This window comes from Acanthochromis polyacanthus, chromosome 12 (genome assembly GCF_021347895.1).
Source record: "Acanthochromis polyacanthus isolate Apoly-LR-REF ecotype Palm Island chromosome 12, KAUST_Apoly_ChrSc, whole genome shotgun sequence".
Lineage (NCBI taxonomy): Eukaryota > Metazoa > Chordata > Actinopteri > Pomacentridae > Acanthochromis > Acanthochromis polyacanthus.
This window is the reverse complement of record NC_067124.1, coordinates 37,599,440-37,616,263: the sequence shown is the minus strand read 5'-3', so window position 1 is coordinate 37,616,263 and position 16,824 is coordinate 37,599,440. Positions and strand designations below refer to the sequence as shown.

At 40.2% G+C, this 16,824-nt stretch overlaps 1 protein-coding gene across 2 annotated transcripts in view; it reads right to left on the bottom strand.

Annotated features, from left to right (window-relative positions):
- Positions 1-320: 320 nt before the first annotated feature.
- The window catches only part of efna3b (ephrin-A3b), a 119,532-nt gene continuing 103,028 nt past the window's right edge, over positions 321-16,824 (bottom strand). For both annotated transcript variants that reach the window (XM_051956330.1, XM_051956331.1), the window contains exon 6: positions 321-4,477. In XM_051956330.1, coding sequence (XP_051812290.1) covers positions 4,359-4,477 — 119 coding nt within the window. In that variant the 3' untranslated portion in view covers positions 321-4,358. The remainder of the gene's footprint in view (positions 4,478-16,824) is intronic.

Sequence of the window (16,824 nt, the reverse complement as noted above, 5' to 3'; positions counted from 1 at the left end):
GACACGCCGCCGGCCCGTCCCATTGTCATTCAAATGTCGGGGCTGGTGATTGAAGCGCTTATCTCCCCTAATCGGAGCGTGTAAAGGTATTACTGCCGGGGGAGAGCCTTGCCACACCAACTTTGATATGGAAAATCACATCTATGAGCTCCAAAACAACATTATCTACAGAGAACTCAATATACCAGGTAGAGCCTTTCCCGCAACCCCCTCCATCTGTTGTCTTGGATTATCGTCGTGGTTATTCCCGCTTTTTTCCCCCCCGCCGCCCGTATCGTCAAAGAACAGAGAGCGAATAAAGAGGCGAACACACATGTGGGTAAAAGTAACATTTGTAAGCTTATTATTTTTGTTATCATGATCATCGTTATAACCTCTGTTATGGTTTGTTCAGTTTACAGTTTATTTTCAAGTTCATTTAAAGTCATTCCAGTCGAAGGTAAACATGATTGTAAATTGTTGTTTCCAACACTATTAAATGCTTTTGTTGCTTTGCCAGACAACAATCGGATCACACACACACACTCTCACGCGCACGAAACAAAGACTCGGTCGCTCTCGCATCCGTTCACCTGCACACACACACACACACACACACACATTTACACACACACACACACATTTGCACATCGACAACAAAGACTCCCGCAGTCATGAAGTGATTAACCAGAAATGAGCTCTGACTCATTCACACTTTTCTTGCGCTCGTGTCTAAGTTCATAAGTGCAACTTCTTGAAGAGTGATTTACCCTCTGCGCTAGCTCTTCTTCCACCCTCCAGCTCCTCCACACCTGAACCTTTCCCCACCTGCCCTCCCGACCGCGAGGCGTACGAGCACCTGGGCTGCACTGCAATGACTCTTTGTTTCCACGTTGAGGCACGACGTCTCGTCTGGGTGACGAGATCTACTGCATTTCTGTTCATCTGTCGTTTGCACGTGTGTGGCCAGACTGCACTGAGAAGAAAAAAGCCTCACAGAAAGGTCGAAAATAACTTCTTTAGAGGAGAATAACAGTACAGAATGACATCTTGTATATCTCCGACTCTTGGTGGTCCAAAGGGGTTGCAACACAAATCTTGTTCTGCAAATTTTTTTCCGAAGAATTCATGATATCAGCATCCTGGACCAGATAAATGCTACCTGGAGCAGACGTAGCTTCAGGCTGTTTTCCACTGCGGGAACTCACGGGCCAGTTTACAATCACACAAACCTTTATGCATGTTCTGACTGCAAGAAGAGCCTCGGTGGAGTCAATGGCAGGGAGAAAAAAAGCGTAGAAACTTCTGAGCAGACCAGAAAATGCATTGTGCAGATCTTGAGTTTGGTTAAGATGACACAAAGCACCATTTTTTCTCCCCTGATCGAGTAGCTTCAACAGGCTAACATACCAAGCATCCATTGTAAAAGAGTAGGTAGATGCAAAATAAACAAGATTTAGCTGCAAACAGTCAATTGAAGTCAACAAATGAAGCTAAAAAGACGATTAAAACAGGTTTTTACACTACAAAAGCAAAGCAAGGTGAGTTTTTTCCCATTTGTTATTGAAAAAGATGGAAAAAAATGGACGTAACTGCAAGTGATGTGCAAATTTTTGCTACACAACTGGCTCAAATCTGCCACCTCTGGTTTGAAGCGACACCTGTTTTGTTCTCTATGGTCTAAGTAAACTTTCCTTCAAAATTAAAGCACTTTTTACTGCACATAAGCTATACTAAATGTGCACTTGCTGGCCTACAACAACAAATTCGTGTAGTTTTGCTTTGTTTTTACCAACCCGTATGCATTCCTTCTCAAAAGAACTGGAATTAAGTCCAATAGCTACCATTTGTAGTTTGTTTTTAGTGCACTTGGAGTTAATGTTACGGTCAAAGCTGTTGGATTCAACACCGCAATGGAAAAAAAAAAAAGCCAAAAAGGTTGATTAGGGATCATTTCTGTAAACGCTCACACCACCTTGTGTCACAAATTCCATCCATCTTTTCATTTTCTGCTGCTCAGGGTTACGGTTTCCAGAAGGTTCCTCCATCCAGCGATGTCTTCCAGTTTCCTCCTGGAGCATTTCAAGGTGTTCCCAGGCCAGATGACATATGTTCACCCTCCAACGAGTTCTACGTCCACCCCGGTACCTGAAAAACCTCCCAAGATCGTTGACTCCACTCCAAGCTCTTGGAAGCTTCTCATTTGACCTCCAATTCTGAGCCCAACCACCCTCATTTTGGTCGACTGCATCCGAGAACTCATGACCATGGATGAGGTTTGGAACGTAGATCAAGTTCCTGCAGTGGAAACCCACCTTTTGATTCAAACACTTCAGTTTAGCAATGGTCAGTGGAAAATGGTCAAAACCATACAGAGAACAGGATGAGGCGTTGCAACCAGAACTGTTGGATCCTACAATTCCCATGATGCAACTCTTTGACATCTTCTGTTGGACCTTCCCTGTCTATGATTTTCAAACATCATGATCATATTCATTGCACATTTCAGACGTTATGCAACAGTCTGCACAGGCTGAGTAACACTTACCGACAAGTCAACTCATATTCGGGTATTATTGTTGGAGTGCTGCTTCATGGAGACAAAATATAAACCCTCAAAAACAAACTTTCAAAGATACTTTAACATTAAAAGCGGAGAGACTGGCAGCCCAAGTTTCCATACGGCTCGACCCGCCCGGTTTTCCAACTTTTAAACCCGTCTTCCCCCTCAAGATAACCGAATATATACCACAGCGAACTCAACAAAAACTGTAATTAAAGAAAAACAAAACAACCACAAAGAAAACAAATGAACTTCAAGTTTGTAAAAATGCTTACATCACATTTCACCTCGTCAGATTTTTCAGGACATTTTCCAATTTTCCATTCTGTGTCCGTTTCGACATTTACACGAGTACTTGAACGTCTCACGTGCCGGTGGGTGAGCCGCCGCGAGGCCTTCATGGCCCGGCGGTCGGCTCGCAGTCCATCATCATCATCACCACCACCATTATAATCAGCATCACCTTCATCACTGCTATCAGCTACTACGGTAAGCCATGCCCCTACTAGAGTCCGTCGTTGGCAGGGTAGGGTAACCATGGTGAATAAGGTGCTAGTTGCTATGGAAACGCTATTCTGAAGCAACCGACTGGTACATTTGTTTGTGAATTGCTGTACCTCCCCACCAAAGCACTTGGTATTTGTATGTATAACTTGTTGCTCTGTTTTTGAGATATACCATTTTTTGTTTTTTGTTTTTTTTCGTTTTGCATTTATAAGATGTACAGTATGTGGATGTGTTCTCAGGCTGTTAGTACCATTTAAAATATCCTCTCTCACTCTCAAAGACAAACACGTTTTTTTTTTTTCCCCTCACTCTCATGGACACGCTGTAACAGAAAAGAAGAATAAAACTGTGGCATCTGACATGTGGAGTTTATGGAGAATGAAGCCGGCGGAGCGGAGCTTAAACTTGTTAATGTCCGGACGTGTTCGTGTACGAGGGTAAGTATTGCTGAGTGTGTCCATGGAAGCTCCCGTAGCCATCCATCGTGTGCTTCGTTAACCTCGGAGATGACGGAGGACTGACCGGAGAAAGAAACACAGCAACTTAGAACACCGACAAACCCTCAATGGCACATCTGAGCTCCTTTTTTTTTTCCCTCGTTTAAATGCTCTTTAACTCCCTTCTGCAGACCAACACATAGTGGAGATGGCAACTGAAACGGCGGCGTTGGTGTATGAACTATCAGCTACTTTGACTAGTCTCCTACAAAAAGAACCGGCAAAGTTCGTCGGCTTGTTTTTTTTTCCCTTCCTCCGAGTTCCCGGCGTCAAATTCGACGACGAGAACAAACAAAACAAAAAAGGCAATTTCAGTTCAATTCGATCCAGTTCGTTTGAGTTCAGTCTTGTTGTAAGAAACTATGGCAACTAGCCCCCAAGGAAGTGTTACAGCCAATCGGATTCCGAGGGGGGAAAAAAAGTCTTCGAATGTTTATTTTTTTTGCTACCAATCGGGTGGTCTTCTTTTGATAGCGCCTCTAAATGCTTCGTGTGGTTGTGCATGATTCAACAAGCTCGACAACGTGGCCTGCTCAGACACACAAACACACACCTGGGCCCGCTTTAATAGAGTCACTGAGCGCCTGAAGGTCTTCCAGCTCCACCGAAACCACAATCCCTCACACACACACACACACAGCTGCACAAACTCACACACACATTCACACTGTGATGCTTCAAAACTCTAATTTCAGAGTCTTCTTCTCGCTTCCTCTCCACTCCTCTCCATTCTCCCGCTCTCCTCCCGCCCACTGATACTGTACACCGTCCCAAGGCTAGTTGGCATGGTGACGCTGATGGGATGGCCGTTGCTAGGAGATGAAGAGGGCGGCCAGAAAGAGCATCGTCACGGTGAGGAGAAGGCGATCCCTGGACGGGCTGCTGCCGCTGACGCTCTTCTCCAGCTTGGGAACGAACGGGTTAAATTCATCTGCAAATAAACACAAAACAGAGACAAAAAAAAAAAAAGGAGAGCTAATGATTTATTTGCTCCTGTCACATTTCTACTCACTGTAGGTTCACTGCAATATAAAGTCCTTCACCTGTATGGAAACAGAACAACGATGAAGAAGAAAAATTTAGAATCTATGCTAATCTATAGCTCCTCTGTTTACTGTTTTTGATCCGTGCTGCATTTATTTTATTGATCCTGTTGGTTTTATTTTCCTCTTATGATCCTTTTGCACAATTTTTGAGTCATTTTGGACAAATTTTGGACTAATTTTCCATAATTTTGTACCAGCGTGTCAGATTTTTTACCTTTTTTAAAACTATTTTCTGACAGATTAACATCACTTTTGACAAACTTTGAGTCATCTCAAGTAATCTTTTTCATCCAGTATGTTTAATTTTCCTTTCAGCAAGTTACCAATAATAGAACAATAAATGGTGACTCTACATACTATAGATATTTCCTTATTTACATTATTAATTTGTTTCCATACTTCCTTCTCTGTGGATTCTTTGACATGAGACTGTTGGTCATACCTGAGTCATGGATTGTTTTTTGTTTGTGCAAAAAAGTGCAGATTTTTCAGTTTTAATCTACCATTTTTGGAGCCTAGCCGCGCTAGACCCAGCTCTGAAGATGCAAGGGTCTAGAAACTCTCGACAGGGAGGGAGGCGGGCTAAAAGGTTGTCTATCAAATCACTCTGCAGCAATTAGGTAGGTATACAACCAATCAGTGCAACGAATAGGCTCCTAGAGCGGCAGAAATCAGAGGATGTAGTAGTTCGGTGAAGCCTTATTTATACAGTCAATGGGTGAAGCTCAAGTATATTACAGACATGTTAACAGAAAGATTATTCAGAGTCGCTGCTAATGGAGCTCAACGACTGTTGTCGTTTTTGTTGTCGACCCTGGCAGAGAATTAAATTCGTTGCTGTGGGTTGTCTAGCGCGGCTAGGCTAGTTGTTTCTTGTTGTTTCTGTCAGAATCGTCGCGCCTCTGTCGTCACTTAGTTACGCCCGCCTTCTGACTCTACACTTCATGGTGATTCGTCGGCCAGTTTTAGGAGCATCCAACCTCGAGGCTTACCGAGGGTAACTAGACCCTTGCGTCTTCAGAGCTGGGTCTAGCGCGGCTAGGCTACCATTTTTGCAGATTATTTAAATAAAATGTATCTGAAGCGATTTCTACTTTCCCCCCTTACTGCTCTGTGTAAACACTGCCTGCAAGTCTGTGAACATAACTGTGTTATAAATTCACAGTTGTGTTGAGAAGACATTTTTTCTTTGGTTAAAGCAAACAAGCAAAGTGATTTTAACGAAATATAAAGATTTGTAGCTCGGACTTTGTTCATTTTTCTAATTGAAGTGCATGTCACAGATGATACATTCAAGGACAGTTTCTGGCTCTGATAAACGGTGTAATTTCTGTGATTTTTTACACACACTAAATGACTTTCTAACCTGTTGGCAGGTTCACAAGGTTAAAACCTGAAAAGGAACATTTAAAAAGTGTTTATACGAGCGCCTGAATGCGCTATAATCTGGTTACACAGCACAACATTTGGTAAAAACATGCCAATATTTTTCCGCTGACTGAACAAAAGGCAGCTTTGAGCCTCACACCCACTGAAATATGGCCGATCTGCAGCACAGCAGCAGAGCCACAGTGACTGTAGCTGTTATCAGAGAGCTGCTATTGTTCTAATGAGGCGACACATTCACAGACACACATAGTTTACACACAGAGACGCTGTTTACACTGTCAGGCTGCACAATATGTAGTTTCAGCAGTGGTGGATAAAGTAAGGCAAATTAACTCCTTTTAAGGGCTGGCCCCAATAGTGGATTCTGGCCTCCGAATATTTGGGCCCTATTAAAGACGAATATCCGAATATTGGTTCCACCCCGTAACGTCAGACGGCGGAGACGGCCCGAATATTCGGATCCGTTCGTCTGGTCTCGGGTCCAAATTTTGCCTTCGTTTTGTCTTCAGTTAAACTGAAGAATTCCCAAACAGCGGAGGTCTTCAGCATCTTTTCTTGTGTTTATGCAACAAAGTGAAGCGTGACGTCAGAGTCGGCAGCAACCCGGTCATTCAGGTGGTGGAAAGAAACCGGAATGGAGGAGCCGAGATGAGCCGAACACGACGGGATGAGCCGAAGTGGGCCGAAGGCGAAGTGAAGAGACGAGCTCCGAATATTTTCGTCTGGGGGGAGGAAGGGGTGATCACATAGACATATGTGTATATGTTTATGTGAGGGGGGCGGGGGCGGCACGAATATTCGGATACCAAAATAAATATCTGGATACCGCCGTAGCGGACGAATATTCGGGTCCAGCACTACTTCTTTTGCAGCTTTACAAAGAAAGAAAACCTCCACACTTCTCATTTTCCATGACTGATCTACAGGAGAAGTCTGTCTGATAGAACATCATTCACCCTGATTTAAGCACTCTAGGAGCCTTTCTTTACATTTTATTAAAAAGAGACTATTCATTGACCTGCAGACTCCACGTGTGCACAGAAAAATGAGCAGGAAAGAGGAGAGAAACACTGAAAAAGATCACTTAAAATCATCAAAAATAAAAACATCTTTGGAAGCATTTACCAGTGTTACACCATTTTCATTTTCAGTGCTGGGGAAATTTCCTGCTTATTTTAAAAAATAAATATTGCAGAAAAACTAAACAGCAATGCCATCTTGTGCAGATGTAATATAAACTAGTTTTTTTTTGGGGGGGGGGTATTTTTGCTTCTTTTTTAGAATACAATATCTTTAGTTCAATTGTGGTGTTTTAGTGCATAATAAATAAATACAAAGTGCATAGACATGTATGTCCACTACTGGAAATACAAAAAAATATATAATATAAATAAAAAATGTATAATATAAATTTAAAAAACAAAACTGTTGATTACCGTAAAGACACAAAAATCCATTTTTCACTTTCATATTTAGGGCTTTAGGAAAATTTAAATGTATAAAACAGCTGCCAGAAAGCACAAAACTGAGTATTAGTTAAACAATATTACAATCAAAATAAGTTCAAATTGTCCATAATGATTCAAATTTACTCAAATAAGGGTCAACAAAGACAGAAAATTTGCTCAAAACGACTCAAAAATATTTTAAAAAAAGGACTCCTAACGTGTCCAGAATAACTTCAAAAATGTCTAAAATTATTTAGTTTTCCAACAGATTTAGAAAATGTCAAAAATGACACAAATTTGACCTAAAAAAACTGTCCACAATGACTTAAAATTTTCCAAAATTACTCAGAAATTGCCCTCCAACATCTCAAAAACTGTCCATGTGTACTTGAACCTACCTAAAATGACTCCAAAAGTCTCCAAAGTGACACAAAACTGTCTATAAGGTCTCAAACTTGCCCAGAATTACTTGAAGTGTGTCTAAAATAAGTTGAAAACTGTCCACAATTCGTCAAAACTATCTAGAAGACTCCGAAAATGTCCAAAATTTGCACAGAACATTTAAATGCTAATTGTTTACCAGTGTTATGCAGCTCTAACAGAAATAGTTTTGCTGCAAAATCAGACAGATTCGACTGGTTACTTTCATATTTGGCTTTTTCAAGGTATAAAATCACAGCCAGAAAGCAGGAAACCCAAATATTGCAATGTCAGCCCTGATCTAAACCATTACCCCCATCAACCCTCCTGTATGTGCACCTTAAACCACCTAAAAATAGCTGCGGTCTTTGTCTCAGAGCTGCGTAACGTCGATGTCTGCTCGCAGCCAGACAGTTCGCTGCACGTCTGAACCTCGGAGCCACGTGAAGCCGACACACCTTCTGTAAGTCAGTTGATTAATGAGACAGGAGACCAGACACGAGCACAATTTTCCGTCTGATGCCGATTAGCAGCTCCTGCGTTTGCCTCGGTGTTTCCGTCCACCTGCGGGATGTTTGAACCGAGGGTCAGACGGCAGAGTAATGGCCGGCCCACACCTGCTTTTAGAGTCCAGCCCCGATCTAATGAGGTCTGAGCGGCGGCGGGGCTCGGGTTAAACGCTCCGACCGCTCTGTAACCGAGCCGGGTCGGGACACCGGGCCGCTGAAGGGGGGGATATGATTCGGGAGACGCGAGCATCTCGTCCGACCAGCTCTGAAGGCTCATTACACAACGGCAGAAACACACCGTTGCAGACAAACACGGAGCAGGCTTGTGACGAACACCGTGAACTTGTGACATGTAGAGAAACCAAACTGTGTGGGTGTCAAGGCTGCAGCTTCCACCTGGTAATTAGGAAGCTCAGACACCTGCAGGCGAATGTGAACGTTGAGGCGACACGGAAACGGTTGACGACAGACACGTCAAACTCATTATTTTATATCTATGAGAATTGGCCCGCAGGTATTTTTGACTCATTGATACTCCAAAAAAAACCCGTTGTGGACTTACCGGGACTTCTCCGTCAGAAATGATACAAGGAACAATTGATTAAATTGTGGGGGTGTTTTCGAGTCCCATCAGTTCCTGCTGCCCTACATATTTAGGTCACATGATTCGGTAAGGTCATTTTATTTGTGGGTACATCTATGGGTCATTCCATATCATTTTAAACATAGAAGGGTTTATAGAAGCAAGTTGTACTTGGTGTCAAAATTTAGGGAAATTCCTGTAATTTCACATGATGTCTTATTTTTTGATACCACCTATTCCACATGCCGATATTGACCTTTGAATCCGAAGGTCGGACAGATATTTTTGATGTTTAGCTCTTCATATTTCATGCATTACATACCATAGCACTTTCATTTTATACAGATCCAATCCTTAGATAGCCAAATTATACCACATAAAATCTCTAATGGATATGATGATTAGTTTTTGTGTAATGGGAGGCCAAATGTAGCAGTTTAGAAGTTCGTGATGGATAAAATCGCAACTTTGTCATTCTCTGTAACATGCAGTTATAAATATAAAGTAAATATTTTCACATTTCTGAGGACTATAGGTCACTGTGAAATGATTCTGAAAATTTCAGATCTCTATCTTTTGTTGTTCAGAAGTTATAGAAGTCTGAAAATGGTCAAAAATTTCAAGTCTTAATTTTGGCTGCAATAATAGGGTTCCCCCTACCTACTTCAAATGGCCATAACTTTGAAACTAATGACAATAAAGCATTCACATTTTGGATTTTCCCATCATATATAATGCACTAAATGTATGTAAAAACTTAGCAAAATCTGAGAGGGTCAGGTGGGAAGTTTTCTTAAAACTGGTTGATTTCATACAGAATGACCCCTATATTAAATGGACACATTCTATGTTGACATGATTTCTGATCATCAATAAGTAATGAAAAAATGCTGCGTTTCTGCCAATGCCATATGGAGGAAAGCGCAGCTTTGGAGGAGGACTCTGAGCGCTTTTCTACTTTGAAATTTGTTCTCTTTACTTGTTAATCCGTGATCTTGGTTTTGTTCCGAATTCTTTATTATGACTTGAAAAAGCTAAATTCATATTTCTGTATGAATGATTTCTGACCATACATCTTGTCCTGGTTTGTCCGTAATAAGCCCACAGTACGTTCTTATGTTTGGCCTCCTCTCTGACGCTGCTTTACGAGCATCTGTCTGAGTTTGCAGCCAAAATCTAGAAACAAACATCATAAAATTTATCTGTACAGTGAGCAGGACTTTTAGAAAAACGACATAGCTTACATTATGTTTCCCCAGATACTGCATTTTATGAACAGTCAAAGTGCACCGTTAAGCGATTCAGTACACAGACCTGTGATAAATACTTTATTAAAATAATAACTTTAATTGCTCCTGGCACTGTGTGAGGCGTGTTGGATTTATACGCTCCACTTTTACGACTTTAATTTAACAAACCGGCGGCATTAAAGGTTCCAATTACAGGAAGCTGCTGGGGAAGTTCAGCAGCATCACGTTTGTTTTATCGTTATGAATGTTTGTTCCATGAAAGATTCATCCATGAACAATAAAAGCATTTGTTTGCATTCATATAATATTCTCTAAAACGCAGCTTCTTCTTTTTGTACTTGTGGATAAGTTTCAGGTCATTTGGACGCGTTAGGAGTCCTTTTCAACTATTTTTGAGTCATTTTTTTTATCAAATTTTGCGTCTTTATGGACTCTTAAGTTCTAAATCATTATGGACAGTTTTAATTTATGTTGGTTATATTATTATTTTCAAGCCATTTTGAACAAGCTGCTGTGGTGTTTTTGTTATTTTGGGCAAATTTGGTGTCACTTTATAACCTTTTGAAGTAGTTTGGAAACTTCTCCAGTCAGTGTGGACGGTGTTTACCTTGTTTTTTGGACGATGTTTGTGTCATTTGCGATTCGTTTTCAGTAATTTCTGTCAATTTTGGATTCATTTTGGGCAAATTTTGTGCCCTTTTTGGACATTTCCGGAGTCTTTTGGATAATTTCAAGGAATTGTAAACAGTTTTCAACTTATTTTGGGCAAGTTTGTGTCACTTTGGAGACTTTTTCAGAACGTTTCAAGTGCATGCCGACAGCTTTTCATTTAATGGAGCACATTTTTGGCACGTTGAAGTACTTCTGGACAATATTTTGAGTAATTTTGGTAAGCTTTAAGTCACTGCAGACAGTTTTTCCACATAGTTTTCACAAGTTTTAATTTTTTCTGTGGTAAAATTTGTGTCACTTTGGACATTTTCTAAACCGGTTGGAAAATTTCAAGTGATTCTGGACAGTTTAAGTTCTTCTGGAGCCGTTAAGAGTCATGTTTGGACATGTTTTGTGTTTCCGGAGTGATGATTTTCAATAATCGAAACAGGAAGAAACCGACTTGTGAAAATGATGCCGCAGGTGCCCGTGTTTGTTTTGTGATTAGATCTTATCAGTCACACAACATCATGGAACTCTACAACTAAGCAACCATGTGATGTGTGTTTTTAGGCGTGTCCGTATTCAGAAACTAATCTAAAACGCTCATCTCCACGGAGAGCGTTAGAAAGAAAACATACAGGTGTGAACGGTACCTAAGGAGTTATCGGGACGTGTGACATCATCCAGTGACATCACCTGTTGATCAGCTGGCACACCTGGCGTTCTGTCGCTGTTCACAGACTCTGATGGTTTTAAAGCTGGAAACGGCAGTGAGGCCGTTGTGAACTCGTAATGACGGAACCAGACAGTTTTTATAGGAGTGTTTAGGGTGAGAGAGGATTAATCACATCACATTTCTTTTATTTTCTCAGTAAATCACAACAGGACAGTCATCATTTTTTGGTTACTCACTCTTGTTATTTGCTAACGCAGACAGACTGTCATGATAACTCACAGACAGTAATAAGTTTTTAGGATTTAAATGTTGGAACCAAACTTATTTACAATGAAAATTACATAAGACAACATGACTCCTCGGTCCAAAGCGTCCTTATTCTTCTCAGGATCAAACCGTATCCATTCAGATTTTAGTTTCTTTTCTTCTTTTACTGGAGGTTTTGGGTCGGTCTGGCATTTTGAGTAATTCTGTTACAGTTTCTAACTTGCTTTGGACAAGTTTCAAGTCCTTTGGGACAAAAAGGACATTTTTTTGTGTCATTTTGGAGCCCTTTGCAATCATTTTAGACTGTTTTGAGTCTTTCTTTGCAGTCTTTACTTTATTTTGCACAGGTTTGAAGGAATTTAGGATAAGCCGAAGTCATTTAGGACATTTTTTTGTGTCATTTGTGGCGAGTTGTTAACTTGTTTTGAACAAGTCTGAAGTAATTTTGGACATATCTGGAGTAATTCTAGACTGTTTTCAGTGTTTGTTTATAATTTTTTTTAACTTATTTTGGACAAGTTTCAAGACCTTTTGGACAAATTGCAGTCCTTTTGGATGGTTTTTGTGTCATTTTGGACACCTTTGGAAGGTTTCTCGACCGTTTTGAGTCTTTTTTTGTAGCCTTTGCATACTTTGGTTAGGTTTCAAGTAATTTAGGATAAGTTGAAGTCATTTAGGACATTTTATTTGCATCATCTTGGACATGGACAGTTTATATTTATTCTGGACAAGTTTCAAGTCCTTTTGAACGACTTTTTAGTTACTTTTCACAGATTTTGTGTCATGAAGGTCACTTTTAAACTTATGTTTGACAAGCTGAAGTCGTTCAGGACGATTTTGTTGCATCATTCTTGAGCATGTTTGTTTCCAGAGATGTTTTTTTCCATACTTAGTCTTTAGGAGTCTGAACAAGAGCTGATTCTAAATCATAAACACTTTAACTCCGAAAAACTCTAAAATCAGCTTTTCTGGTTGGTTGTTGCCGTTAGCATAAACCTGCGTGGGAACAACAGCTGCAGAGAAATGGTTCAGCAGAAAAGTTCTACCAGAAAAATCCTAGTTTTATAAGCACATAAAGTCCTCTGACAGACTGTTGGTTGTGTGGGATGGCCAGACTTCAGTCAGTTTTAAATATCAGCTTCCTATTGTGGTATTAAATTAGCACGTACAGCGTGTGATGAATGAAATCAGCGTTAGTGCTGCTGAAGGATAAAAAGCACAAATGGGACTTTTGACTGATATTAAAGATGTACGATTCCCAGATATTTATAAAACAGATTTGGACTTAGCTGACACCAGTTTTATTCTAGTTGGCGTTCTATTGAGGTAGTTTTTGATGAATTCTGTACAACTTTGGAAATGTCCAAGTATTTCTGTACCAGTTCTGTGGTATTTTGACCTCTTCGGGGGGTCTTTTTTGGAACGTTTCATGTCATTTTGGACAATTTGAGTAATTTTGGACACTTTCTGACACAGTTGGGAAGGTTTTAGGTCACTGTAGACAGTTTTTACATGTTTTAAAGGCTTCACGTAATTTTTGGACGAGCTAGAGTCCATATGGGACCATTTTTGAGTTGTTTTGGACACATATTATATAATTTTGGACATTTAGACATTTTAATTGTGCTGGGAACAGCTATAGAAAAATGGTTTTGCACAAAAGTTCTGCCAGTTGGTTGTGTGGGATGGCCAGACTTTATTCAGTTTTAAATATCAGTTTCCTATTGAGCATGTGGTATTAAATTAGCAAGTACAGTGTGTGATGAATGAAATCAGTATGGGTGCTTCTGCAGGTTAAAATACACAAATGGGACTTTCTGGTTTATACATTTAAGATGCACGATTGGGAGATATTTATGAAACAGTTTTGCACTTTGTAGTGACCAGGTTTGTTACAGCTGAAGACTTTTTGGGCAGTTTTTGAGTCACTTTGGACATTTGTAGTCATTTCAGACCGGTCAATGTCAGTTGTGGGCACTTCTGACCTTATTTTGGACACGTTAAAGCGCTTTTGGACTAATTTTGGGTAGCTTTAGGCAAATTATGTACAACTTTGGAAATTTTGAAGTCATTTTGTTCAAGTTTTGTTTCATTTTGGTGTTTTCAGGGTCATTTTTTTAGAAAATTTCAATTCCTTTTGGAATATTTTTGAGTAATTTGGAAAGGTTTTACGTCATTATAGAAAGGTTTTAACATTTTTTTGGACAGGATTCAAGCAATTTTTAGACAAGCTAGAGTCCTTTTGGAACCATTTTTGAGCCATTTTGGACATTCAGACATTCTAGTTGTGCTGGGAACAACTGTAGAAAAGTTCTGCCAGTTGGTTGTGTGGGATGGCCAGACTTTAGTCGGTTTTAAATATCAGTTTCCTATTGTGGTATTAAATTAGCAAGTACAGTGTGTGATGAATGAAATCAGTATGGGTGCTTCTGCAGGATAAAATGCACAAGTGGGACTTTAAGGTTTATACATTTAAGATGCACAAATAGGATTTTTGACTTTATATATTTAAGATGTACGATTCCCAGATATTTATAAAACAAATTTGACTCTTTTTGGAGACACGTCGTCCCTTCAGACTGTCATAGGTCAGTTGTGCAAAGTATGCATCTTCTTTTGGACAAGTTGAAGCCCTTTTGGACTCGTATCAGAGAAATTCTGCACAACTTTGAAAGGTTTCAAGTCATTTTGTACACATTTTGTGTCATTTAGGACCTGCTTGGGGACATTTTTTAAAAGCTTCAAGTCATTTTGGAGCATTTTTGAGTAACTTTGGAAACATGTGTCGCTGTAGAAAGTTGTTATGGACAAGCTAGAGTACTTTTGGGACTATTTTTGAGTCATTTTGGACATTCTAGTTGCCTTGGGTGCAGTAAACTTGTATTTCTGTGAGTACACAAAGCCATCTAACAGACTCTGTGTTGGCTGTGTGGGATGGCCAGACTTTAATCAGTTTTAAATATCAGTTTCCTATTGAGGATGTGGTATAAAATTAGCATGTACAGTGTGTGATTAATAAAACCAGTGCTTGTGCTGCTGGAGGATAAAATGCACAAGTGGGAGGTTTAAGTTTAAATGTATGATTCCCAGATATTTCACACTGGCTGAATTAAACCACTCGTCTCTATAAAAGTGAAACCAGATGTGACACTTTGCTCGGCTCTGCTGAAGTGCCCCAAACACTCGGCAGCTCAGAGGAGCGGTAATTTCCAGAATAAACCCCATTAAAGAAGCAGCTTTGGGTTTTCGTGCTAATGGCCGGACCTGAGAGTCGGAGAGCCAACAGGGCGGCTAAACGTGCGTCCGTCGGTAATCGCACGGCGGCACTGGGAGCCGCCGGCAGCGTTCCATCTGCGTCGCAAACGAGATCTAAATGAAATCTAACACCGGAGGCCGAACCCAGGAGGGAGCGGCCGTAGAGCTGCGGACGGCGATCGAAAGGGGCAGGAAGCAAAATGTGGAGGGGAGAGGAGCTGCAGCATCCAGCCCGGAGAAACATCCTCCACATTCCAGCTGCTTTCTGTGCGAGCTCTGAATAGCGGTGATTAAAAGTGCGATGTGATGAGTCGGAAAGCCCGGCCTCTTTGTTTTCGCTTCGTTTCACATCTCCCTGCTGACTCGCTCGCTTCCTCTCGCACCGCTCGGGTTATCCTATTAATTTAATTGGCGTCGCGGCACTACAGGTGAAAATGACCCACAGGAGCCGGGCTAATTTGTGTCAGCCAGGCACCAAATATTAGCAGTGTTTTCATGTCCCTGTTCCCCATTAAACACGGCGTTTCTTATGGGGAACAATCTCAACTTTTCTTGACATTCTCGTACGAAACTTGGAACCAGGTGCTAATTGGAATAAAAATGTGTATTTTCTGCTTTTGCAATGAGCGTCTTTTGCATTTTACTGCATCTTCATGAGCATTTAAACAAACAGAAGCAAGCAGAGCTGATTAATTAATCGAAATCTCAATGTGAAACGATGCAATTAGCAAAGTGCACAGGATTTAGGTCGTGCAAAAGGTTTCAAAGTGTCGTCTCAGTGGTTTTACAGATTCATTCCGTCACACTTCCAAAGGCGTCTCGAGTGTTAACGCTCCATCTCAGGTTTTACATCTGTTGCACAGTGAAACAAAGCAGGATTTTAAGGAAAAAAAACAACAAAATCAAACCAAATATAGGTCCAAAAAGACACAATTAGACATTTTTCTCCGTTCTAGAAGGAAAGACAACAAGCATTATATTGTTTCTTATTGGAAAATGATGAAATGGGTCCAACTATTGATCATTTTCATTGCTGATTTGGTCGATGAAATGTCAGAAAATGGTGAAAAAAATGCCGAAAAAAGGTTTCCAAAAATTGACAAATGTCTTGTTTTGTCCAAAGATCTTCAGTTTGTTATCACAGAAGAGGAAAGAAACCAGAAATATTCACAGTTAAGAAGCTGCAATAAAAGAATTTTGACCTTTATTCTTTAAGACATTCAAATTTATCAGTTTTAAGGTAGAAAACGTCTCTTAATTCTTGCTTCTCTAGCTGCAATTTACATTGTTTATACACAGAAATGCAGGAATGTCTTAGATACATGTTTGTGTTTATTGTTTTCTGAATTAATCAGTCAGTTATTTGGTCTATAGAATGTCAGAAAATGGTGAAAAATGGCGATCGATGTCCCGTTTTGTCCAAAGATCTTCAGTTTACTGTCAAGAAAGGACAGAAACTGAAAATACTCGCATATAAGAAGTTACAATAAAAGAATTTAGACTTTTTTCTTTAAAAAAATACTCAAACCGATCAGTTTTAAGGTAGAAAACTTGTCTTAATTCTTGCTTCTCTGGATGCGATTCATGACACTGTTGATTATTTTCTCGATTAATCGGTTATTCGGTTGATAGAATTTCAGAAAATGTCTTGTTTTGTCCAAAGAATATTCACATTTAAGAAGCTGAAATCAGATAATTTGAACTTTTTATTCCCCAAAAAATGAGGCAAACTTGATAACTGGACATCAGTTGAGTTGACGATTAATTGAATGGTTGACAAT